The 26322-nt window shown below is 42.4% G+C and overlaps 1 protein-coding gene across 7 annotated transcripts in view; it reads right to left on the reverse strand.

Moving 5' to 3' along the window:
- LOC139388297 (kelch-like protein 13) overlaps window positions 1-26322 on the reverse strand; it is a 69742-nt gene that overhangs the window by 39383 nt on the left and 4037 nt on the right. For 2 of the 7 annotated variants that reach the window (XM_071134892.1, XM_071134895.1), the window contains exon 2: window positions 24803-24876. The exons of 1 other annotated variant lie outside the window; for it this stretch is intronic. In XM_071134892.1, the coding sequence (XP_070990993.1) occupies window positions 24803-24855 (53 nt within the window). In that variant the 5' untranslated portion in view covers window positions 24856-24876. Of the gene's footprint in view, window positions 1-12941; window positions 13425-24790; window positions 24877-26322 lie in introns of those variants that run through there. 4 more of the 7 variants (XM_071134894.1, XM_071134891.1, XM_071134893.1 and 1 more) reach the window with 3 other exon arrangements.

The following is a 26322-nucleotide window of genomic DNA, read 5'->3' on the forward strand; positions in this document are numbered from 1 at the left end:
ACAACCAAAGAATTTCTGCAAACTGTCAGAAACCGTCTCAGGGAAGCTGCGTGCTCCTCGTCCTCACCAGGGCTTGACCTAACCGCAGTTCGGCGTCGTAACCGACTTCAGTGGGCCAACGCTCACCTGAAGTCAGTTACTAGCACGATGGAGAAGTGCACTCTTCATGGATTAATCCCAATTTCAACTGTGCCGGGCAGATGGCAGACAGCGTGTATGGTGTCATGTGGGAAAGCGATTTGCTGATGGTGGTGGTGGGGTTATGGTATGGGCAGGCATAAGCTACGGACAAAGAACACAATTGCTTTTTAATCTATGGCAATTTGAATGCACAGAGATACCGTGACAAGGTCCTGGGGCCCATTGTTGTGCCCTTCATCCACCGCCATTACCTCATGTTTCAGCATGATAATGCACAGCCCCATGTTAGAGGATCTGTACACAATTACTGGAAGCTGAAAATGTCCCAGTTCCTCCTGACCTGCATACTTACCAGACATGTCACCCATTGAACATGTTTGGGATCCTCTGGATCAATGTGTACGACAGCGTGTTCCAGTTCCCGCCAATATCCAGCAACTTCACACAGCCATTGAAGAAGAGTGGAACAATGCTCAACAGGCCACGATCAACAGCCTGATCAACTTTATGCGAAGGAGATGTTGTTTCGCTGCATGAGGCAAATGGTGGTCACACCAGATACGGACTGGTTTTCTGATACACACCACTACTTTTTTTTATAAAGATATCTATGACCAACATATCCATATCTGTATTCCCAGTCATGTGAAATCCATAGATTAGGGCCCAATTAATTTATTTCAATTGACTAACTATCTAGAGATCTATCTAGAGTAGAGGTCGACCGATTAAATCGGAAAATCTGTATTTTTGTGTGAAGATTTTGCCTGTTTTTTTTTTTACACCTTTATTTAACTAGGCAAGTCAGTTAAGAACACATTCTTATTTTCAAATGACGGCCTAGGAACGAGGCAGAACGACAGATTTTTACCTTGTCAGCTCGGAGGGTCCAATCTTGCAACCGTACAGTTAACTAGTCCAACGCTCTAACCACCTGCCTCTCATTGCACTCTATGAGGAAACTGCCTGTTACGCGAATGCAGTAAGCCAAGGTAAGTTGCTAGCTAGCATTAAACGTGTCTTATAAAAAAACAATCAATCAACGACTGTCGTTGCTCCAATGTGTACCTAACCATAAACATCAATGCCTTTCTTAAAATCAATACACAAGTATATATTTTTAAACCTGCATATTTAGCTAAAAGAAATCCAGGTTAGCAGGCAATATTAACCAGGTGAAATTGTGTCACTTCTCTTGCTTTCATTGCACGCAGAGTCAGGGTATATGCAACAGTTTGGGCCACCTGGCTCTTTATGAACTAATTTGCCAGAATTTTACGTAATTATGACCTAACATTGAAGGTTGTGCAATGTAACAGGAATATTTAGACTCATGGATGCCACCCGTTAGATAAAATACGGAACGGAATAAACATTTTGTTTTCGAGGTGATAGTTTCATATTTCTGTGTGTTTATTATAGTGAAGTCTATGATTTGATATTTGATAGAGCAGTCTGACTGAGGGGTGATAGGCAGCAGCAGGCTCGTAATAGTCAAAGGTATATGGTTTAGAGAGAAATAGTCGATGCGCTGTAATTCCTGTAATAACTTGTGGCTGAACTTGAAAGGGGTTCCTTCATTATTTTACCGTTCATGTCTTCCATAGAGAATGTCTTGATCTACTTCGAATAAGGTCTGTGTTTCGTGTTTAAACCACCTCTGCGTTTTGATACCCATGTAAATCTCACTAGGATAAGGTAACGTTTGTCAACATATTTTCATAAATCCACTCTACAATTTTTTTTTATCTTCGCTTATATTTAGCCAATATTGATCAGTTACCAGTTATGGATATCTACACAGTTATAAAATTGGCAAGGTGGTGTAAGCCTACACGAAACACAGACCTTATTTTAAGTGAATCTAAAAATATCCTATGGAATAAATGAAGGAACCACTTTTCAGATTTTGCTAGGTGTCATGGGAATTATGACTCGCACTTTGGTAGTCAATTCTTACCATGTCCATTATTAAAATAGGATTACCTGCATATAGAAATTTGTTTTCAACATTCATCACAGGTAACCTAAACTCTATTTTTATTCAAACAGTTGAGAGTATTTGTCTCCTAAGCAGACTCTTCAGTATCATTGTCACTTCAGAGCTGTGTGTGTGTTTTACAGATGGCAGAGAAAAGCAGAGCACCAGTGTGGGACTACTACATGGAATTGGCACCAGGGAAAGCAAGGAGTCTTATTTGTGATAAAGATGTAAGCATGGGGTCAGCAACGGCTAAATCAAAAAATACCACCAACCTTAAGAACACCCATTCAAAAGCCCATATGTATTATATAAGTTAAAATAAATGTTAATTCAGTATTGTTGCAATTGTCATTATTACAAAAGTGTGTGTAATATATATATAATATATACATACACACACACACACACACACACTTTAAAAATCGCCCGATTAATCGGTATCGGGTTTTTTTTGTCCTCCAATAATCGGTATCGGTGTTGAAAAATCATAAATCGGTCGACCTCTAATTAGGAGATCCATCTATCCATCTAGAGATCTATCTATCCATATTGAGATCTATCTATCCATCTATCCATCTAGAGATCCATCTATCCATCTAGAGATCCATCTATCCATCCAGAGATCCATCTATCCATCCAGAGATCCATCTATCTATCCAGAGATCCATCTAGAGATCCATCTATCTATCCAGAGATCTATCTAGATATCCAGAGATCTATCTAGATATCCAGAGATCTATTCAATTCAATTCAAGGGGCTTTATTGACATGTGTTAACATTGCCAAAGCAAGTGAGGTAGATAGATAGATCTCTGGATATCTAGATAGATCACTTTTGTATATTATCTATCTATATCTATCTATCCAGAGATCTACCTATCTATCTATCCATCTAGAGATCGGTCTATCTATCTAGAGATATATATATATATATATATATAAAAATAAAAATTACTCAGCCACTCGCAACCCATTCAAAACCTGGGTCTGCTTTATAGAATGGGGACTGAACCATTTAACAGAAATACATCAGGGAATAATTAATTAGAATTGGCCAAATTGGATGGGGGTTAGGTGTGCGATGCATCTTAATTGCTTTTGTAAATTGGAAGATGACTATAATGAAAACATGCATCTTAAGAGCAGCAGACTGTCTCTATTTCCTCTCATTCACACATCTGTTTGAGGGATTAATTTATAAAAGTGGGGAAGTATTGGATTAAAACTAAAGATAGAGGAACAGAGTGTTGTCAAACCATCTATCTCCACCCTACAATGAGGAAATAAAACCCATTGACAGCTACTCATTCATCAAACGGACACTGTTTAGTAGGCCATTTCTCCACTTCCTGTTTGTGTGACAATCATTGGAATTAAGAATAACAAAATAAAGATAATGCCTTTACTGACAAAACAATTAAAGAATGAAAAGAAACATACTGCACAAAAACACATCAAACACCAACAAAAGATAATAGCCCCCCTCCCCCAGGGAACTGGTTCAGTACAATTAAATGACTAGATGCTATGCAGCATACTGATCCAACAAAGCCACTCATTCGCAGCAAGTCATGTTTTACAATGTTATAGTTTGACCCAGGTTTCCCCTCCAACACCAACACAGGATGATACCATATTTGCTACCTGGCCAACAGTACCCCAAAGGAGGTGAAAAGACCCCTTGCAGCACATCGGGGAAATCCTAATTCACCTCATGAACTCCTCTACTGTGTCTTTTTATAAAACCGGGACATTGTTTCAGACAGGTAAAAGAAACGAACAGCACAATCCCTAAAATAGAGAATTAACATAACAAATGTTTTCAATAATTCATAATGCTATACTACAGTGTGTTCCAATAGGCTACTGGTTTGAGGGGCAGCTGTGACGTGATTTCATTCTGTGCCAGACTTCTTCTCCCTGTGAATGAGATACACTGAGGGACTGACCTTAGCACATCCCCATCTTTGACTACCCAACATCACTTTGAACTTTGTTGGACACGACGCTCGCCTCTGGATTAAGCTTTGAGGAAGCGACCAGATCAAACAGAAAGGTGTCTTTCTACTCCCCCCCATTGACTTTTGAAATCGGGACGCTGCTTACTAGAAAATAATAAAATGGTTGCTGTGCCCGTTAGTGTTTATACCCATTTGCAAATAAAGCGCCAAGCACTTGAATAAAGAGCAAAAACAACAGATTAATTTACAGAAAATGTTAGGTGTATAATAATACTAGCTTTGATGTCAGAATTTTCAACGAGACAAAAGTAGCCATGATGTAATATAAGCAGCGGGCATTTTTATTAAAGACAGGGTGCATTTTAACTGCAAACAGATGGCACTCAACTGTTAAGTCGACACAGCAGCTAAAAAAACCTTTGATTGATAATGCTCATGCAACCCTCTGGTATCCTCTCTTGCTACATTAATATGAGTGCAGGTGATCTGCAGTTTGTGAGCATCCACTGATGGGATAGTTTGAGAGATTATGCCAAGAAAACTGACATTTCTGATATGAAGGAGAATAGAGTTCCATTCACGCAATATGAGTCACCACATCCTGCACCAAATGTGCTTTACTGAGAAACGCTTAAGATCTCCAGCATTTATTTATCCAGCAGTATTGTCGGCAGATTTTCTATTTCATAATTTAAAAAGTCAGGAAGAAAGATATGCTAATGCTACTGGGAGCTGCCGTAATGCCATCCTATCTGAGCTGTCTGGAACAGAAATAAACCTTGGGGTGAATGCAGCGTGTGAAGAGGAGCCACACCAAACACACAGCAGCATCTATTCTCCACTGACTGTCTCAGCGGCAGACAGCAATCCATGTGTTTGAGAAAATGCACTTCTTGTTCGTAAAAAGGCAAAGGCCAATTCTATTAGAGACTTATTCCCAACACTAATAAAATACCAATCCTCTCAAGTCTCCTCCACCTGAACACATACACCTGCATAAGCCGATATCCATTCCATTTAGCCTACATAGATTAAAGGCCCCATGCAGTCTTAGTAATTGTATTTTTTAAATCATCACTGTATGTCTAGAAGGTTAGGGCCCTGGCGGAGTGGTGCCAGGAAAATAACCTCTCCCTCAACGGCAACAAAACAAAGGAGCTGATCGTGGACTTTAGGAAACAGCAGAGGGAGGCAAGCCCCTTTCCACATCGACAGGACCGCAGTGGAGAAGGCGAAAAGCTTTAAGTTCCTCTGCGACACGTCACGGACAATCTGAAATGGCCAACTCACACAGACAGTGTGGTGAAGACGCAACAGTGCCTCTTCAACCTTAGGAGGCTGAAGAAATGTGGCTTGGCACCTAAAACCCTAAACTTTTACAGATGCACAATTGATGGCAACTGCACTGCCCGCAACCACAGGGCTCTCCAGAGGGTGGTGCACTTTGTCCAACGCATCACCGGGGGCACACTGCTTGCCCTCCAGGACACCTACAGCACCCGATGTCACAGGAAGGCCAACAATATCATCAAGGAAATCAACCACCCGAGCCATGGCCTGTTCACCTCGCTATCATCCAGAAGACGAGGTCAGTACAGGTGCATCAAAGCTGGGGCCGAGAGACTGAAAAACAGCTTCTATCTCAAGGACATCTGTTAAATAGCCATCACTAGCTGGCTTCCACCCGGTTACTGAACCCTGCACCTTTAGAGGCTGCCGCCCTATATACATATACATGGAATCACTGGTCACTTTAATAATGTTTACATAATGCGTTACTCATGTCATATGTATATACTGTATTTTAGTCAATGCCAATCCGACATTGCTCATCCTAATATTTATTTATTTCTTCATTCAATTGTTTTACTTTTGGATTTGTGTGTATTGTTGTGAATTGTTAAGATACTACTGCACTGTTGGCGCTAGAAACACAAGCATTTCGCTACACCCGCAACAACATCTGCTAAATATGTGCATGTGACCAATAAAATTTGATTTGAAATAACTGTTTATTTAAAAAATATGTCAGAGGTATTTTCATTATCATTTATTTTCCTGAGCTTCTTTGGTGTTAGGAAACAAATGTGAAGATACAGTATTTTACACAGCCCTGATTGGCAGATATGCTGGACTAGAGCCCACCCCCTTAACCAGATGAACAGTCATTGGTCTATTACAAATCAGATCACATTGTGATGTCATGATGTGGACCAAAAGTTTCATCCCACCTGAGCAGGCTGAAAATCCAGACATTGTTTTGAAACAGCTAAGACAAACAGGGCAATATCATACTTTTCACAGTTTGAGTGTTATTTCGACCTCATAGTGTGGAAATATCACCAAAAAATATTGAAAATCACATTTTTAACCGCACTGCCCCTTGAAGAAAGTCTTACTTGTCAAATGTCTATTTCTGTAGCAAAGGTTCATTGTGGCCATTTTGTGAAAGCAGAGGTATGATTCATCAGAAAACACTGTCAGGGAGGGAGCGCAAGGACTCTGAATTGTAGACAAACCATTCAAGCATTATTACTAGCCTATTGTGTAAATAAATCCTGAGTATTGCATAATCAAATCACATTTATATTGGGTTTTTGAGGGTGCGCTCTTCTCACTCGTACTGAATTTATACGCAGGGGGCACAAAACATGTAGGCTTAATGAGTGTTGGAGTGTTTTTGAAAACATTGGACAATCAAACCTAATCAAACAGGCCAAACTAGGAGAAATGTGGTGCTGTTGTGTTTAGCTGTCTATCACAGTGGACTGGGGACGTCGTATGGCATTGCTGTACCTGCCATGCACACACAAAGCCCATTCACTAAAGAACAATAATGTAAGATTAGAGTAAGATGCTTTTGATGAAACAAGGCTAAAACAGTTAAAAACCCATAAGGCTTCCCCCAAAAAAAGAGATTTCCTGGCCGGCTCGCTCTCTTGAAAGTAATGAGACTAAAATGAATGTGTAGTTAGACTAGTTACAGTTCATCTAGTCTACAACCCCCCCTGCTATGGTATGGGCCACTAGGTTGGAAACTCTACTTTTCTGGTTGCCAAGCCAGGGTGATTATCACACAAATCAAATTGGACTGTAGTGTCCAGCCTCATTGTAACAAGATAAAACAATAGTGTCAAATTGGACTGTAGTGTCCAGCCTCATTGTAACAAGGTAAAACAGTGGTGTCAAGGGAACTGGGAGCAGTGGACAGAGAGCCGAAAATAGAGATACGGAGCAGCCATGGTGGGTTAGGGCCAGCCAGCTACATTCCTCAGGGAGTAGAGATCAATGTTTGCATGAGCTGATTCTGCCGCCTAATGCAAAGTCTTCCTGCACAATATGCTTTCCAGACAGTTTATTACATGTTTCTTTTTTTTCACTGAAGTGAATTGTTTTCCCTCGGATGCCAGGAAAATCAGGACATGAGGGTGTTGGTTCTCCTTACGCCGCCATAGAAAAAGAATCCACTTCCATTTAATTTCTTGTTGATCACTGTAGGCCTAATGTTTCATTAATATGATGTCATTTGAAGATCAGATCGTACAGCCTAAACTAATTTGTCCTATGGCCTGGTCTTTCACTGGTTAACATAAGGTCAAACAATCTTATGGGCATTGGTTGAGGAAGACAGATGGGAAAATGTTTATGAATGTTAAAATAGCACAAACCGCTGAATATAATTTCAGATTTTATCAGTGTCCTTGACGCAAGGATGAAATTAACTGTAAAGGACTTTGCATAGTGGCAAGGATAAACACCTGAAATTCCCAGTGAACTTCCATGGGTCTTCTGGGCAGTGCACCTTTGCCATTCCTTCTAAGCGTGAAATCTGCACCACGGGCAGAGGCTATATTTAGACACGAGTGGAATCACTGAAGGCAAACACACAGACCCCTCTCTATAATAATCTCCAGCTAACACACATTAACACACACACCAGCTCTTCTTCTGTGGACTACAGGAACACGCCCCCATCCATATCAGCTGGGCTGCAGTGGAGCGGGTCGAGATCTTCAAGTTCCTTGGGGTCCAAATCACTAAGGACTTAAAATGGTCTACACACCGTCGTGAAAAAGGCGCGAGCAGCGCCTCTTCCCCCTCAGGAGGTTGAAAAAATGTTTGGCTGCACTATCTTTACCTGCTGCATCACTGCTTGGTACGGCAACAGCACCGCCCTCGATTGCATGGCACTACAGAGGGTGGTGAGGACAGCCCAGTAGATCACTGTGGCAGAGCTTTCTGCCATCCAGGACCTTTATAATCAGTGTGTGAAACGAAGCCCCGGAAAATTGTTAAAGACTCCAACCACCCAAGCCATAGACTGTTCTCTCTGCTTCAGCAAAGCAAGTGGCACCAGTGCATAAAGTCTGAAACGAGACATCCTGAACAGCTTCTATCCCAAAGCCATAAGACTGCTAAATAGCTAACAAAATGGCTATACGGACTGAGTCTAGTTATATACGGACTATCTATCTAGTTTTATTTTTGCACTGCCTCTATGCACACTCACAGGATTCTACACACTTAAGAATGTTTACATATCTAGCATTACTTATCTCATATGTATATACTGTATAATACACTATCTATTCTATCTATTGCATCTTAGCCGCTCTGTCACTGCTCATCTATATATTTTATACTTATATATTCTCATCCCATTACTTTACTAGACTGTGTGTATTAGGTTTTGTTGTGGAATTTGTTAGATATGACCTGTTAGATACTGCTGCACTGTCAGATCTAGAAGCACAAGCATTTCACTACACTCGCAATAACATCTTCTAACCATGTGTAGGTGACCAATTCAATTTGATTTGACTCACGCACACTGACACGCCAACACACACACACACACTTCACTTGATCACACACACACATTTTATACTCACTCTACACACACTCACATATAATCTGAATTTACGAAGCTGCTACTCTGTTCATCATATATCCTAATGTCTCGTCACCTTACCCCTATACCTATCTACCTCCATCACTCCAGTATCCATGCACATTGTAAATATAGTATTGGAACTGACCCTGTATACAGCTACTGACCGTGTACATAGCTACTGACCGTGGAACTGACCCTGTATATAGCTTACTGACCCTGGAACTGACCCTGTATATAGCTTATTTACCTCGTGTTCTTATTTCTATTTCTCCTGTGTTTTTGTTTTACCTCAATTTATTTTTAGTACTGCATTAATATTGATTACTGAATTGTTGAGGTTATGAATCAATGAAATGTATTATAAAGCCCTTTTTACATCAGCAGATGTCAGAGTGCTAAACAGAAACCAAGTCTAAAAACCCAAACAGCGAACAATGCAGATGTTAGCTCTTATTATAAATGTATTTATTTCACTGTACTTTTGCCCTTGACATTAAAACTAAAATTCCACCCTATCCCTGTGGTAGATGTTAAAGAGGCATCCCCATATACTACTCAGTCTACATGTTGAAAACGGCCATATCTAGTGAAGGGGGAGAAGCTACGCACACAGAGCCTATTCCCATCCTTACCGTAGGCTGTATAGAGAAACCTAGAATCAGAAGGAAAAATAGCAACTGGGCCGGGCTAGGGAGGGCATGCCTCAGTATTAAAGGTTAGTCTTTTTGTTAGTCATTTTTATAAGAGAAAAAGCTATTTGACTGTCCTAACGTTAGAGACAAAGCGCTATATGCAATGGTAAAATATGTAGGTCTATAGCCCCAGTATAGTGGTTGGAGTCTATGTTAGTTTCTCAATCCATATGAATCATCTTTAAACTAAGTCTCCCATGTGAGAATTGGTGGCTCCAGGACTGGGGTCAAGTCCATGTCAATTCAATTTAGGATACAAAAATAAATTGTTTTGATATACAATTATGCACAAATGTTCAATTTGAATTACATTTAGAAATGTACTGTGATTGTAAAGTAATTTTTTTCCATGATGTCATTCTGGTTTTGGGAAATTAGCCAAAAACATTACAGGCAGAGACTTGATGCGAGTCCGTATGTAAACTAGTGCACATTAAGACTCAACCCCTTCTTCTTTTAGAGATTTACCTGCCATTCCATTTACCTCAAACCCTGAACACTGAAGGCATATTCTTGGTGCTTTACCATGTAAATATAATTTGGTGGATGGGAAAAATCAAACATTCTACGCGCCTGCAACGCATTAGGGAGTTCACTTAAATAGGGCATGGACGACCGCAATGTAAACAAACTTACAGTATTTGCATCCGCTCAGGAGGCATGGAAAGGTTATAGGAAGGGTATAGAAAGGCAAGGTAAAATGTAGACATTTTTATATCAATAAGCCGAATGTAACCGCATGCAATATCTAATGTAAATGACGCATCTACTGTATGGTAAAGCATATATCGAGACCATCTCATTCATCTTGCAATAAAGAACTAGCAAACAGAGCCTGAAATTCCACTAGAAATATCAGGATAAAAATGAAGCCAAAAATCAAACACACATTCATCAACTTGACCATGAGCCTTTCAATCTAGCTTTAACTAAGAAGCAATGTACCTCCGTTAATTTTCACTTGCCAGGATTGACAGAACTGATACCGTCTCTGCTCCTGAGGATGCCAGTCCTCCAAAACAGATTAATGTACACTGTCCTCCAAGCCAGATTAAGACAGGTTACTACTGTACACTATCCTCCAAACTAGACTAAGCAAGGTTACTGTACACTATCCTTCAAACCAGATTAAAACAAGTTACTACTGTACACTATCCTCCACGGCAGATTAAGCCAGGCTACTACTGTATATTATCCACCAAGGCAGATTAAGCCAGGTTACTACGGTATACTATCCTCCAAGCCAGGTTACTACGGTATACTATCCTCCAAGGCAGGTTACTACGGTATACTATCCTCCAAGCCAGGTTACTACTGTATACTATCCTCCAAGCCAGGTTACTACGGTATACTATCCTCCAAGGCAGGTTACTACGGTATACTATCCTCCAAGGCAGGTTACTACGGTATACTATCCTCCAAGCCAGGTTACTACGGTATACTATCCTCCAAGCCAGGTTACTACGGTATACTATCCTCCAAGCCAGGTTACTACGGTATACTATCCTCCAAGCCAGGTTACTACGGTATACTATCCTCCAAGCCAGGTTACTACGGTATACTATCCTCCAAGCCAGGTTACTACTGTATGCTATCCTCCAAGCCAGGTTACTACGGTATACTATCCTCCAAGCCAGGTTACTACGGTATACTATCCTCCAAGCCAGGTTACTACGGTATACTATCCTCCAAGGCAGATTACGCCAGGTTACTACGGTATACTTTCCACCAAGGCAGATTAAGCCAGGTTACTACTGTATACTATCCTCCAAGCCAGGTTACGACGGTATACTATCCTCCAAGGCAGATTAAGCCAGGTTACTACGGTATACTATCCTCCAAGCCAGGTTACTACGGTATACTATCCTCCAAGGCAGATTACGCCAGGTTACTACGGTATACTTTCCACCAAGGCAGATTAAGCCAGGTTACTACTGTATACTATCCTCCAAGCCAGGTTACTACGGTATACTATCCTCCAAGGCAGATTACGCCAGGTTACTACGGTATACTTTCCTTCAAGGCAGATTACGCCAGGTTACTACGGTATACTATCCTTCAAGGCAGATTAAACCAGGTTACTACTGTATACTATCCTCCAAGCCAGGTTACTACGGTATACTCTCCTCCAAGCCAGGTTACTACGGTATACTATCCTCCAAGGCAGATTAAGCCTGGTTACTGTACACTGTCCTCTAAACCAGATTAAGCCAAATTACTGTACACTGTCCTCCAAACCGGGTTAAACCAGGTTACTGTACACTATCCTCCAAGTCAAACTAAACTTGGTTACTGTACACTATCCTCCAAGGCAGATTAAGCTTGGTTACTGTACACTGTCTTCCAAGACAGATTAAAACAGGTGTTTTACTACTGTACACTGGTTAGGAAAGATACTCTGATCCCTGCCATTTACCTAGAGCTAGCCTAGCAGGGTGACAGGCAGAGGACATAATATGGGGCTTCTCCCCAGAAAGGAGGAAATGGAGGGAGGAGAGCCTGGAGGGACCCTCCATATTCTGCCCTTCCCCCCTCCACAGCAACAGACAATAGCTCCTAAACCAGGGCAAGCCTGATGCCCTGACAAAGGAAGGCAGGCTCCTCCTCCCAAGCTTGCTGTGGCGGCCGACAGTCCTTGCAGGCGGAAAAACACAGCCCCAGGGAGGGCGGAGAGGGGCAGTGGATGTGGTCCTGGCCCCAACAAATTGAAAATGGGCCACGGCCATGGATAATAAGCCATACTGCTCCAGAGGACAGCGTTCCGCTAGCTGGACAGTCAGCACACCGCTCTAGAGGACAGGTTTCCGCTAGCTGGACAGTCAGCACACCGCTCTAGAGGACAGAGTTCCGCTAGCTGGACAGTCATCACACCGCTCTAGAGGACAGGTTTCCACTAGCTGGACAGTCAGCACACCGCTCTAGAGGACAGAGTTCCGCTAGCTGGACAGTCAGCACACCGCTCTAGAGGACAGCGTTCCGCTAGCTGGACAGTCAGCACACCGCTCTAGAGGACAGCGTTCCGCTAGCTGGACAGTCATCACACCGCTCTAGAGGACAGCGCTCCGCTAGCTGGCCAGTCATCACACGCGGCACAAAGGAGGGTATTAAATCGACACACAACAAAGCTCCCATCATATTCTGCCCAATTAGGCTGCAATGAGAGAGGGGGACTCCCCATACCCCAAAATAATACACCACAACTGAACAAAATCTAAAACTGAAAATACACCACCACAGCATGCTATGAATGGAATTGGTTCCTTACTCACATATAGGCAGGAGAGAGCGGTGAGGACCTGGATGTCTTAAGAACTGGCACTGGGAATTTCCAGCTAACAGGAGAACCGCTTTTCCATTTTAACGGCATGTTGTCACCAGCACGGAGCTACAGCGCAAACAACGGCAAAGAGCATTTCCATGAACAGGCTTCCAGCGAGGGCTTCCATCCCACTCTGCCCACAAGGATCAGAGGCAGGGAGAGCAGCAGCGACAGCGGTGGAGTGGTACAGGCAGCAACAGCAGCGCAGGCTACACCGGCTTATGACACTAACGGTAGCAGTGGTAGCAGTGAGAAGAAGCCAATGGATCCTATCTCCTGTGTCTACAGGGGCAACGGCAGCTCACAGTCATCTCTGTTAGAAGGGGAAAAGCCTCCCGTCCTTTGAGGCTGTGCCGTCTCTAGCCCAGCAGCTCAACAACAGTGCCACCTTGTTAAAGGAGCCGGCGACTGCAGTGCTGGGCTTGTTATAGTGAGGGGGGAGGTGGAGGGGAGAGGTGGAGAGGAGGGATGAGTAAGAGAAAGGGAGGAGAAAACCCCACAGCACTGAGCAGAGGCTTAAATACAGTAGCTAGCGTCTCCCCACCCTCAGGAGAGCGGTGCCTAAAATACCACTAGTTTACACTGGGAAATAAAAAGGAACGTTTGGTATTTCTAACCAGCAATCCATTAAGTTTACATCCTCCCATTTATAACTAGTAATAAAACCTCTACAGTGCGACTTCGGATACACCCACATAGGCTAGGAGGCTAGGTGTAATTCCATGTGGGAGAGAGAGTACATCATAGGAATAGAATTATATTTCTATGGACAACTTGTCCCCCTACACCTTCGGAGGTAATGTTTATTCTCCACTTTTATCAAAGATAAAATATAAGCCTAATATGCAAGCATGGCAGATTGTATAGCCTATACTAGTAGATATAAAATGAAGATCTCATTCGCTGGACCTCTGCAGTTGTATTGTCCCCTCATAGTGTCTCCTGCATGGCCATCATGCACGGTGCCCTCTTATCTAGCAGGAACACGGAGATCATCTCAATTGCATACTCCTTGCGTCCTCTCTCCTCTTCTCCTTCTCAAAATCCATTGGATCAGAAAGTCAAAAGGGGAGGGACCTCTGGCTTTCTAATCCAATGCGTTTTGAAAAGGGGACAAGGAGAGAGGATGCGAGGAGTATGCAATTGAGATCTTCCCACAGTGTGCAGTAAGCCATGGCCTTGCCTGAGGCAGCTAGCTGATCAAGATGGAACACTAAAACACCTTTAAACCTCAGATCAACATTCACCCAAGCACCAAGAGAAAAATACAACCATGAATAGAGCACTGTGCAGCTCATTTCCACGATTACAGTCCCTCTCATCCAAAGAGCTCTGAAGGCCCTGTCAAGAAGTCTAAAGCAAAGTAATTTCCTGTGTGCTACTTCCTTTTGACAAGCCCTCTCTCTAGCCCTTTGTTTCAAATCTCTTCTACTCCCATCGTCATGAAAAACGACCTATTGTGGAACTTCTAAAAGCGCCAGCCTCAGCCAAGCTGGGACCCCTAGTCACCCCACTCCTGCTTTCTCACTCTGGAGCTTAATTAAGGTAATGTCTTCCAACCTGCCCTTAACCCCTCCCTCAAGGTTGACTCCTCACCATCTCGCCCCATAACTAGGGAGAATATCAACCAATAGAACCACTGCAGGTCATTTCTTTGGAGCCATGATGTCTTGGACCACTTCTTCACTATGAAACTCTTTCAACAGAGTACACAGCCTGTTCTCTCAGGCAGGGTAGTCATGTTCTCAGTCTTTGTCTGTGGTTACAGAGGATGACGGGGAGAATATTTTTATGGGTGCAGATTAAACTCTATGATGGCGGTAGGAATGAAACAGACAATGGAAACCAGGGGGATTAAAAAAACCTTTGTCAGATGAGTGGGGATGGCGCTGAGCCAGAGGTGAGCACATAAAAATTATTAATATGCGTCTGTCTGAGTGAACAAAGCATGGCTGAATATGTTCATTTGTACCTGCTGCTCCTCCATACAAAATACAATTAATATCAGAGTGGAAAAAACACACCAAGCCTGTCTCTGGATCAAAACACTGAGCTGTGTGTGCAGGTTATACTGCCCTATATTACAGCCTGAGCTGTGTGTGCAGGTTATACTGCCCTTTATTACAGCCTGAGCTCAGTGTGCAGGTTATACTGACCTGTACTACAGCCTGAGCTCCGTGTGCAGGTTATACTGACCTGTACAACAGCCTGAGCTCTGTGTGCAGGTTATACTGACCTGTACTACAGCCTGAGCTCTGTGTGCAGGTTATACTGACCTGTACTACAGCCTGAGCTCTGTGTGCAGGTTATACTGACCTGTACTACAGCCTGAGCTCTGTGTGCAGGTTATACTGACCTGTACTACAGCCTGAGCTCTGTGTGCAGGTTATACTGACCTGTACTACAGCCTGAGCTCTGTGTGCAGGTTATACTGACCTGTACTACAGCCTGAGCTCTGTGTGCAGGTTATACTGCCCTATATTACAGCCTGAGCTCAGTGTGCAGGTTATACTGACCTGTACTACAGCCTGAGCTCTGTGTGCAGGTTATACTGACCTGTACTACAGCCTGAGCTCTGTGTGCAGGTTATACTGCCATATATTACAGCCTGAGCTCAGTGTGCAGGTTATACTGCCCTATATTACAGCCTGAGCTCAGTGTGCAGGTTATACTGACCTGTACAACAGCCTGAGCTCAGTGTGCAGGTTATACTGACCTGTACTACAGCCTGAGCTCTGTGTGCAGGTTATACTGACCTGTACTACAGCCTGTATCTAGGGTACTAAAGCTGCTCCTCTTTATTTAGATACAATCCTAAATAAAAAACAGAGAGGGCAAACATCTAAACATGGTACTGGATCTGTCATGAAACCAGATAGTCCTAAATGTAGAGTTGCCCATTTAAAAAGACTAAGCTAGTTAGGCCAATGCAATTTCGCAATCATTGTATGTTTCATCATGAAACACTTCCCTTTTTCAAAAACAGAATGTCATCTGAACATCTATTGAAGAAACTGCGTTATTATTACGTCGTTTGACTTCTGCCCTGCAAGCCACAATAACTGAGCAGTATTATGAAGAACAAGACAGGCTGGGAACAAAGAGGGGAGGCAGCACTGATAGCCTAGTCCTCAATAACCAAAAACTCCTCCAGCTTTTAGAGTGAAGCCTGACAATGGCTGCTTTTATCAGAGCCTTGGTGAGAATCAATCTGTGGACTTCTTTCAGAAGCGATTAGGGCCGTTGGGGGGAGGGGGTGGGAGAGGAGAGAGAAACAGCCAGACTCCTGAGCTATGCACACTGACCCAACAGCCCTGGATGACAGGAATGCATCCTCTCTGTGCTGTAACACTGCTAAAATCTGTCTCACTTTAACGCACACCCCATCACTGTTCTAACAGAAACACACTGGACTAAAATAACACATACACCATATTAAAGTCTCGACCATCTACACATGTTCTTGTCCATAAGATTGTTTTGCATTGTGTTTGGTGCACCTTGCCTTTGCCTGACATTTGTACTGGCCATTAGGCGTGGGTTCATGTCTGTATGAAAATCAGGGGAACAGACAGCCCTCGTGACTGACTGCAGAACAGACAAATGTATACCATCTAGTGGACACAGAGGGAACTGTACTGTCTAAACTCCGTATACCCTCTCAAGCAAGCAGCTGACTGCGCATGCGGTCACCACCACACAGTGTGGTTCCTCATCCATCCTATTTCTGGCCCGATCAGAATGATCAAAACCTTCATCTCATCTGACAGTCTATCCAGCTGTCACAGGATTGGTAAAACAGTGCTGAGGAGTATTTCTTTCTTTAATAAAGCCCTTTTGTGGGGAAAAACTCATTCTGATTGGCTGGGCCTGGCTCCCCAGTGGGCTGCAACCCGGCCCAGTCATGTGAAATCTAGGCCCTAATGCATCTATTTCAACTGACTGATTTCCTTATATGAATTGTAACTCAGTAAAATCTATGAAATTGTTGCATGTTGCGTTTATATTTTTGTTCAGTATAATTGACCGACGTCAGTTCAATCATTTGAATTCCACTTCGTGATTTTTTTTCTGTGAGATCGATGTGCAGTTTTTGTAGAGATAAATCAGATCAAGCTTGAACGAACTAGCAGGGAGTTGAAGTTTCCAACAAGCCAATGTTCTACATAGTTAATTACCACGTTTTCAGTGCTAAACTACAATGACCATAATCCATTGCACACACGCTTAAAAACTTGTCCGTTTGCGCGCAGCGGACACGGAGAATGAGAGAACGCACTATCGAGAGAAATATAAAGCAGTTGCATCACGAGCCTGAAAATACATGATCTAAGTGATTGATAGTTGGTATTCAGCAGTCATAAAAGTGTGCCTTATTTACTTTGAAGAAGAACTAAAATAGTGGTTTTGTCAGGCAGCATAGACAGCAGCTCTATAGAGATGAGATGATGACTTGGAATCAAATAAAGTAATTTAACAAAACAAATGTAATATACACAACATCTGAAATATTTATAAAAAGTAATGTGAATGACTTATAGTTAATAAGTGATAAGCTGTAATGGGCAGTCACTACCATCATGGGACTTTTATGAATTGTTTTATTCTGTGTTACGGCATTGAACACACATAACGTATAGTGCATTTAATGTAAAAAAAAAAAAATTATAATCTAAAAATCTGAACCGAAAACTGTGATCATTTATATGAAATCGAACCGACATTAAAAAGTATTAATGGCTCAGCACTATCCAAATATATATATATTTTTTAAAGCAAGTGCCCTGAATGTCATGTTCCAGCTATGAAACAGCACCCGGTTTGTTTCACATTTTAACGCATTTCGCAAGGCTTGGCGATTATCAGAAAAGAATATGCATTTGTCGTTATCAAAGCGTTTCTGGGGTGATAAATAATCCTGCTGAAAGTGCTAGTTAAGAGAAACTCACCCAGTGTAGAAAAATCAAAGACTGAGGTAGAGAGCAACAAAAGTTTGCCTGGATTCAGAGGGATGAGGTGATGAAAGCAGAGGCCCAGCAGATGCTGAAGGCTGAGGACTTCTACTGAGGAGTGCAGAAACAGCAGCAGGCAGGCAGGGCTGGAGAAGGATGGATAGAACCATGCTCAAAGCCCTACAAACCTCAACCATAAGAACACTCTCTACGTGTGTCTTTTGTCATGATCCACTTTCAGCCAGACAATACAAACTCTGTGTAGTCCTAAATAAAACAAGCCAGGGTGTAGTACAATAGAACTTTTACCAGAATTAGGCTTAGCTGGGTAATGGGTTACTGATTAATGTTTAACTTTTCACATTAACGGTCAATAAAATGCATCTTTCTTAAACATCTTAAATGGGATGAGATTAGCCCCATCTGCATAATCACAGACAGCCAGTCAGAGAATACGGCACACAGACTAGAGGTCGACCGATAAATCGGAATGGCAGATTAATTAGGGCCGATTTCAAGTTTTCATAACAAACGGTAATCAGCATTTTTGGATACCGATTATGGACGATTACATTGCACTCCACGAGGAGCCATGGTAAGGTGCTAGCTAGCATTAAATGTATCGTATAAAAACAATCAATCTTAACATAATCACTAGTTAACTACACATGGTTGATGATATTACTAGTTTATCTAGCTTGTCCTGCGTTGCATATAATCGATGCGATGCCTGTTAATTTATCATTGAATCACAGCCTACTTCGCCAAACAGGTGATGATTTAACAAGCGCATTCGCAAAAAAAGCATAGTCGTTGCACCAATGTACCTAACCATAAACATCAATGCCTTTCTTAAAATCAATACACAAGTATATATTTTAAATCTGCATATTTAGTTAATATTGCCTGCTAACATGAATTTCTTTGAACTAGGGAAATTGTGTCACTTCTCTTGCGTTCTGTGCAACAGAGTCAGGGTATATGCAGCAGTTTGGCCCGCCTGGCTCGTTGCAAACTGTGTGAAGACCATCTCTTCCTAACAAAGACAGCCAACTTGGCCAAACGGGGATGATTTGACAAAAGCGTATTTGCGAAAAAAGCACAATCGTTGCACGAATGTACCTAACCATAAACATCAATGCCTTTCTTAAAATCAATACACAGAAGTATATATTTTTAAACCTGCATGTTTAATTAAAATACATTTGTGTTAGCAGGCAATATTAAACTAGGGAAATTGTGTCACTTCTCTTGCGTTCATTGTACGCAGAGTCAGGGTATATGCAACAGTTTGGGCCGCCTGGCTTGTTGCTTACTAATTTGCCAGAATTTTATGTAATTATGACATAACATTGAAGGTTGTGCAATGTAACAGGAATATTTAGACTTATGGATGCCACCCGTTAGATAAAATACGGAACCGTTCCGTATTTCACTGAAAAAATAAACGTTTTGTTTTCAAAAGGATAGTTTCCGGATTTGAACATATTAATGACCTAAGGCTCGTATTTCTGTGTGTTATTATATTATAATTAAGACTATGATTTGATAGACCAGTCTGAGCGGTGGTAGGCAGCAGCAGTCTCGTAAGCATTCATTCAAACAGCACTTTACTGGATTTGCCAGCAGCTCTTCGCAATGCTTGAAGCATTGCGCCGTTTTAGACTTCAAGCCTATCAACTCCTGAGATTAGGCTGGCAATATTAAAGTACCTATTAGAACATCCAATAGTCAAAGGTATATGAAATAAAAATGGTATAGCGAGAAATAGTCCTATATTAACTACAACCTAAAACTACAACCTAAAACCTGGGAATATTGAAGACTCATGTTAAAAAGGAACCAGCAGCTTTCATGTTCTCATGTTCTGAGCAAGGAACTTAAACGTTAGCTTTTTTACATGGCACATATTGCACTTTTACTTTCTTCTTTTACTTTATTTTTGCATTATTTAAACCAAATTGAACATGTTTCATTCTACACTGCTCAAAAAAGTAAAGGGAACACTTAAACACAATGTAACTAACTCCAAGTCAATCACACTTCAGTGAAATCAAACTGTCCACTTAGGAAGCAACACAGATTGACAATAAATTTCACATGTGGTTGTGCAAATGGAATAGACAACAGGTGGAAAATTATAGGCAATTAGCAAATCACCCCCAATAAAGGAGTGGTTCTGCAGGTGGTGACCACAGACCACTTCTCAGTTCCAATGCTTCCTGGCTGATGTTTTGGTCACTTTTGAATGCTGGCGGTGCTTTCACTCTAGTGGTAGCATGAGACGGAGTCTACAACCCACACAAGTGGCTCAGGTAGTGCAGCTCATCCAGGATGGCACATCAATGCGAGCTGTGGCAAGAAGGTTTGCTGTGTCTGTCAGCGTAGTGTCCAGAGCATGGAGGCGCTACCAGGAGACAGGCCAGTACATCAGGAGACGTGGATGAGGCCGTAGGAGGGCAACAACCCAGCAGCAGCACCGCTACCTCCGCCTTTGTGCAAGGAGGAGCAGGAGGAGCACTGCCAGAGCCCTGCAAAATGACCTCCAGCAGGCCACAAATGTGCATGTGTCTGCTCAAACGGTCAGAAACAGACTCCATGAGGGTGGTATGAGGGCCCGACGTCCACAGGTGGGGGTTGTGCTTACAGCCCAACACCGTGCAGGACGTTTGGCATTTGCCAGAGAACACCAAGACTGGCAAATTCGCCACTGGCGCCCAGTGCTCTTCACAGATGAAAGCAGGTTCACACTGAGCACATGTGACAGACGTGACAGAGTCTGGAGACGCCGTGGAGAACGTTCTGCTGCCTGCAACATCCTCAAGCATGACCGGTTTGGCGGTGGGTCAGTAATTGTGTGGGGTGGCATTTCTTTGGGGGGCTGCACAGCCCTCCATGTGCTCGCCAGAGGTAGCCTGACTGCCATTAGGTACCGAGATGAGATCCTCAGATCCCTTGTGAGACCATATGCTGGTGCGGTTGGCCCTGGGTTCCTCCTAATGCAAGACAATGCTAGACCTCATGTGGCTGGAGTGTGTCAGCAGTTCCTGCAAGAGGAAGACATTGATGCTATGGACTGGCCCGTCCGTTCCCCAGACCTGAATCCAATTGAGCACATCTGGGACATCATGTCTCGCTCCATCCACCACAGACTGTCCAGGAGTTGGCGGATGCTTTAGTCAAGGTCTGGGAGGAGATCCCTCAGGAGACCATCCGCCACCTCATCAGGAGCATGCCCAGGCGTTGTAGGGAGGTCATACAGGCACGTGGAGGCCACACACACTACTGAGCCTCATTTTGACTTGTTAAAAGGACATTACATCAAAGTTGGATCAGCCTGTAGTGTGGTTTTCCACTTAAATTTCGAGTGTAACTCCAAATCCAGACCTCCATGGGTTGATACATTTTATTTCCATTGATACATTTTGTGTGATTTTGTTGTCAGCACATTCAACAATGTAAAGATAAAAGTATTTAATAAGAATATTTCATTCATTCAGATCTAGGATGTGTTATTTTAGTGTTCCCTTTATATTTTTGAGCAGTGTATATTTGAGACTAAATTGATTTTATTGATGTATTATATTAAGTTAAAATAAAAGTGTATACTCAGTATTGTTGTAATTGTCATTATTACAAATATATATAAAAATCGGCCGATTTATCGGTATCGGCTTTTTTTGGTCCTCCAACAATCGGTAACGAAAAATCATAATGGGTCGACCTCTAATACAGAGTTAGGCTAGGTCACAGGGATCAATTCAGGGCAGTACAAAAAAAGACCTTTGACAAAACTAATCGTCACACCGAATGTGGTTGAGGACAGAAGAAAGAGTCGGCTTTAGAAAATACAGATTCACCCCAGTATACAGGGTTGAATAGACATTGGATTTAGGTACTCGAGTTCATATGTGGGCAGCAGAAGTGTAGCGCCGCATACAGATGTAGATTTGCCAATTGGGGTACATCGATGCAACAGATGGAAGCTGGTGAAAGCAAAAATGGGGGAAACAAACCTTGCCAACAGCACACGTTCCCATGAGCTTGCTATTAAGAGTGCCTAGAAGAGTCAACAGTCCACCTCAAAAGAAGGTTTGCAGCAGTCTAGTGTTTGCTGGCCAACAACTGTGGCATTAGGACTATCACCTTGCCAAGTGATGCACTGAAATGTTCCTGCCTTTTTGGTGCATTGTTACTACCTCCATCTGGACATGAAATGTACATTATAGTGATCTTACTTAAATTGAAAAGACACTTTGCTTTGCACAGAATGAAAGAGAAATAAAACACCTCAACTCCCACAATACACTCACTAAAACCCAGTCAAGCTGCTGTATGGTTAATTCATTACAACAGCACTCAAAATAGTGATGCTAGAGAGCTGAAGCTACTGTTGGTTGGGAGGGGAGGAATGATGACAAACCCATCATGTCAATAATAACAGCCAATCTGTGCGTTTGATTAAGCCATCAACCCCTCCCCCATCAGCTTGTAGTCTACTCTCGCTCCACTGCACCACGTTGTCCAGTCCAGCGGCACGCTCTCTGGCCAAAGACTGCCACTGCCTAGCAACTATTCCTTGATGCTCGTTAGGAGGTAGCAAGTTGCGTGACAACAGAGGGACATGCTGGTCCAGTAGGCTTCAGTGGTGTCCAGATTTTCATAGCTTCATGCCGTATCTATACCATACCGGGGTATACGGTATTACCGGCAGTGCAAGTCTTTCCAAACTTCCCATAGCGGACAGTAGCTAAATGCTAACAAGCGCAAGCAAACAAACTAACAGAAAACCCAGCTTATTATACAACTATCTCAATAGGCTACTGAAAGTTTGCTACATGCACAAAACAAATAATTAAGGAGGGAGGGGTGGGAGAATGAGGGGTTGGTGTTGTACTGTTTTTGTTATATCTGAAAATCTATAAATAAAGTTTAAATATATAAAATAATAATAATTAGACAGCAGGGATCTTGGTCCAGGAGGAGATTGACTGTCTCTGCTGTAACCAAGAAGCTTGATCTTGAGCAAGTTAGCTACTTAGCTAGCTAACCAAATGCTGGAGCCCTGGGCTGTAGAGAATCTTAGATAGTTAAACCTATAGTTATAAGATATTTAGCTGGCAAACTTGTAACTTGATCACCTCTCTTGCACAACAGTGGATCGTCATGTCCCAAAAGATTCCGTTTGCTCTTTGATAACAAACCTACCATGTGGCTTAATCAGCTGCTTTGGGGAACAGCTTCATAATGAAACAATAATGCAACAGGTGAACTGAAGAACGCGATCTGCTTTATCTATTAACCTAGCGCACAAGTTGACTGCAGGTATTTATTTAAAAATAAAGAATAAGCTAGAAATTGTTTCAACGGTATTGAAAATCATACCCCTGTATACCGCCCAAGCCCAGGGCTCTATCTACAGTGTGACAATTTTACTGGCATATGCGGCTAAATATTTTTCTGTGGGATGTGGATTTTTTTTATTTAAGCGCACCAGTGAGCCTAGAAAAATGTACAATTCTAGCTTTATTACCTCAAATATTTTTCATTGTGCTCCTAAATTTATTTGTGTGCGTGCCTACATTTGAACTTAGGCGCACATGTGCTCCTTGTAAAACATTTTTAAACTACTGCTTAGCTTCAAAAGGACTGGAAACAACATAATAAGGAAATACAAAGTTTACAAAAGGGAAACCATAAAACCACACGACTGAAGCATTGCCCGTTAAGATCTGTTGTTGTGGTTATGGTCATGGAAATGACTGAAGGCAGGATTGGGTTAGACATCACAGCAACTTGTTTTGGTGGAAAGAAATACAATGTTAAAAACAAAAAAACTGTATACTTGAGTAGTCAGAGCTCATCATTCTAATAAACCATAGGTCAAAATGCACTGACACACATTCTAGTTAGAGCTAAATCTGTAACATTGTGTCATGAAAGCATTTCTAGTTGAGGCACTCCACTAAAATCTTCATGAAGTGCTCCGAGAAGACAAAATCCCTGAACAGCTGCTGCAACACACAGGAAGGCACAAAGGACAGGGGCTTAGGGAAGCCTAGCTGACACTACACCATAGAGGACACAGAAAAATACAGTCATGAGAGCAGCAGAATTTAAAATAGTCAACAGTCATGATGTTGTGAGTAATCTCCCCTGGCTCTCCACAATTACACAACTTCCTAATTCATTACCGTTAACGATAGTAACTGGCTTACAGATAAAAATCCACTCACAGCTTGAAATAAGGCATTAGTCACTTGGTACAAAAACAACACATCCCAAAGAGGGGCCTGGAGACAGGCCCAAAGAGGCAGCCATTTACCCAGCAACAGGGGGACAATGACAGCCCTCTGACAGACTGAGTCATGGATACACGCTGTAACCCAACCTGAATCACTGCTGCAGCATCGTCAACAGCTAAGTTAGCCCACACACACCGAGCTGCATGAACACTCCATACTGAGTCCATGTCTTTGACTCACTTTAAGATGCAATCATGAATGTTACTTAACAGGCAAGTTAAAGTTAAAACAGAATATTGCAAATGATGCAAGAGGTAGAAACTCAAGACTATCAAAAAGGAAATATTATTTTAGTTTAAAACCACAATTTCTATCTCTGTCCGTAAGAGAAAGCAAGCAGACCCGACAAAAATAAGAGAGAATAATTTTTTTTTAATGTCGTTAGACTAACTTCATATATTAATCAAGAGATGAGATAATTACTAACGTTACATGTTCACAGAACGGCTAAAACCCAGAACGGCTAAAATGAGCCACTTCAGAGGAAAGTGAGGAACGTTGAATGGTTGTGTGTATAGATGTAGAAGAAATTTTGGACATACATTGCACAGTACCTGTCGTGCAGTCCGAGGGACATCGTCTCCCCTCTGTGTACAGGGTGCTCCATGCCCTCGCCAAAACCACACCACTGAAAAACAGGTGAACAATACATTAATGATATTGTCAGGGCTCTTCAAAGGTCATTTAGGTGATAATACAATCATCAACCCCTTCGCCTGTACACATGAATAGCCTAAAGAAAGTTTGTGGAGGGTTTGGAAAATCTAAGACCGGTTCAGTCCTATCCCACTTCTCCACTGTCACCTTCTGTCCCAGTGAAAGCCAAAGCTCAGGGCTGCAAGACCGCAAACTGGAAATGGGAGATGGACAATCTACACTACTTTAACAGTTGTCACAGTGCTACCCCCCTTGCCAACACTGACTGACTCCTAGCCAAACCCCGTTCCCCTGTTTAGTTTCAAAGTCATAAAATGCAATAGGCTAATCCCTTCCTGTAGTGCATTTGTTTTCAAACTCGAATTATAAACCGTGTAGTGTGGGTCCTGGATGCGGATTGGCTAAGATATATCAGACAATATACCACGGGTATGACACAAAAATAGGTGTTTACTGTTCTATTCATGCCAGTAACCAGTTTATAATAGCAATAAGGCTCGGGCGATATACCGTAGAGCCCCCCCCCCCCCCGAAATACCAACGCCACTGCTTATAACTAAGTTAAGTATTACTATGTGTCAAATAAATTATATCCATGTCTGGGCTCCAGCTATGCATTTGGTTTGATAACTTGCTAGTTAAGTGGCTCGATGTCAAGATCAAGCTTCTTGGTTACAGCAGAGACATTCAATCCCTTCCTGGATCAAGATCGCTGCGTCCAATTATTTTTTTGTGGAAATAGCGCCCCTTGTGTGCACTTCCGGTAATACTGCATACCCCAGTATGGTACAGAAACAACATGACCATATGCAAATCTGGACACCGCCCATCCCAAATAAGGCACCTCAGGATATAACCCTGCTGGGCATGAATTTTAAGCCCGCGATTTTCAGGCCCTACCCAGGCCTGATAGCCAAACTTAAGGCCCCGCCTGGAACCAAAAATAACTTCCTCCTTTAGCAAATCCATTATAAATGTTGGGCCCGTCGGGCTCATGTTGGGTAGCAGATCTCTACCTCGTGGTTTGTGTTATTAGCAATATTGCTCAAATATAGTCGTTCAAAATTCTACATTTAAGACTTTGTTTCATTTTATTTCACCTTTATCCTAATTAACCTCATTATAAAATATTTTCAATAAGAGAGATAGGGTTGACCAAGTGGCACAGTGGTCTCAGTGCTAGAAGCATCGCTACAGACCCCGGTTCGATTCCAGGCTGTATCACAACCGGCCGTGATTGGGAGTTCCATAGGGCGGCACACAATTGGCCCAGTGTCGTCCGGGTTAGGGTTTGGCCGGGGTAGGCCGTCATTGTAAATAAGAATTTCTTCTCAACTGACTTGCCTAATTAAATAAAGGTTAAACACATGACAATGAAATGTTGTACAATTAAATAAGCAACAAATATTTCTCTCCC

This window comes from Oncorhynchus clarkii, chromosome 29 (assembly GCF_045791955.1).
Source record: "Oncorhynchus clarkii lewisi isolate Uvic-CL-2024 chromosome 29, UVic_Ocla_1.0, whole genome shotgun sequence".
Taxonomy (NCBI): Eukaryota; Metazoa; Chordata; class Actinopteri; order Salmoniformes; family Salmonidae; genus Oncorhynchus; species Oncorhynchus clarkii.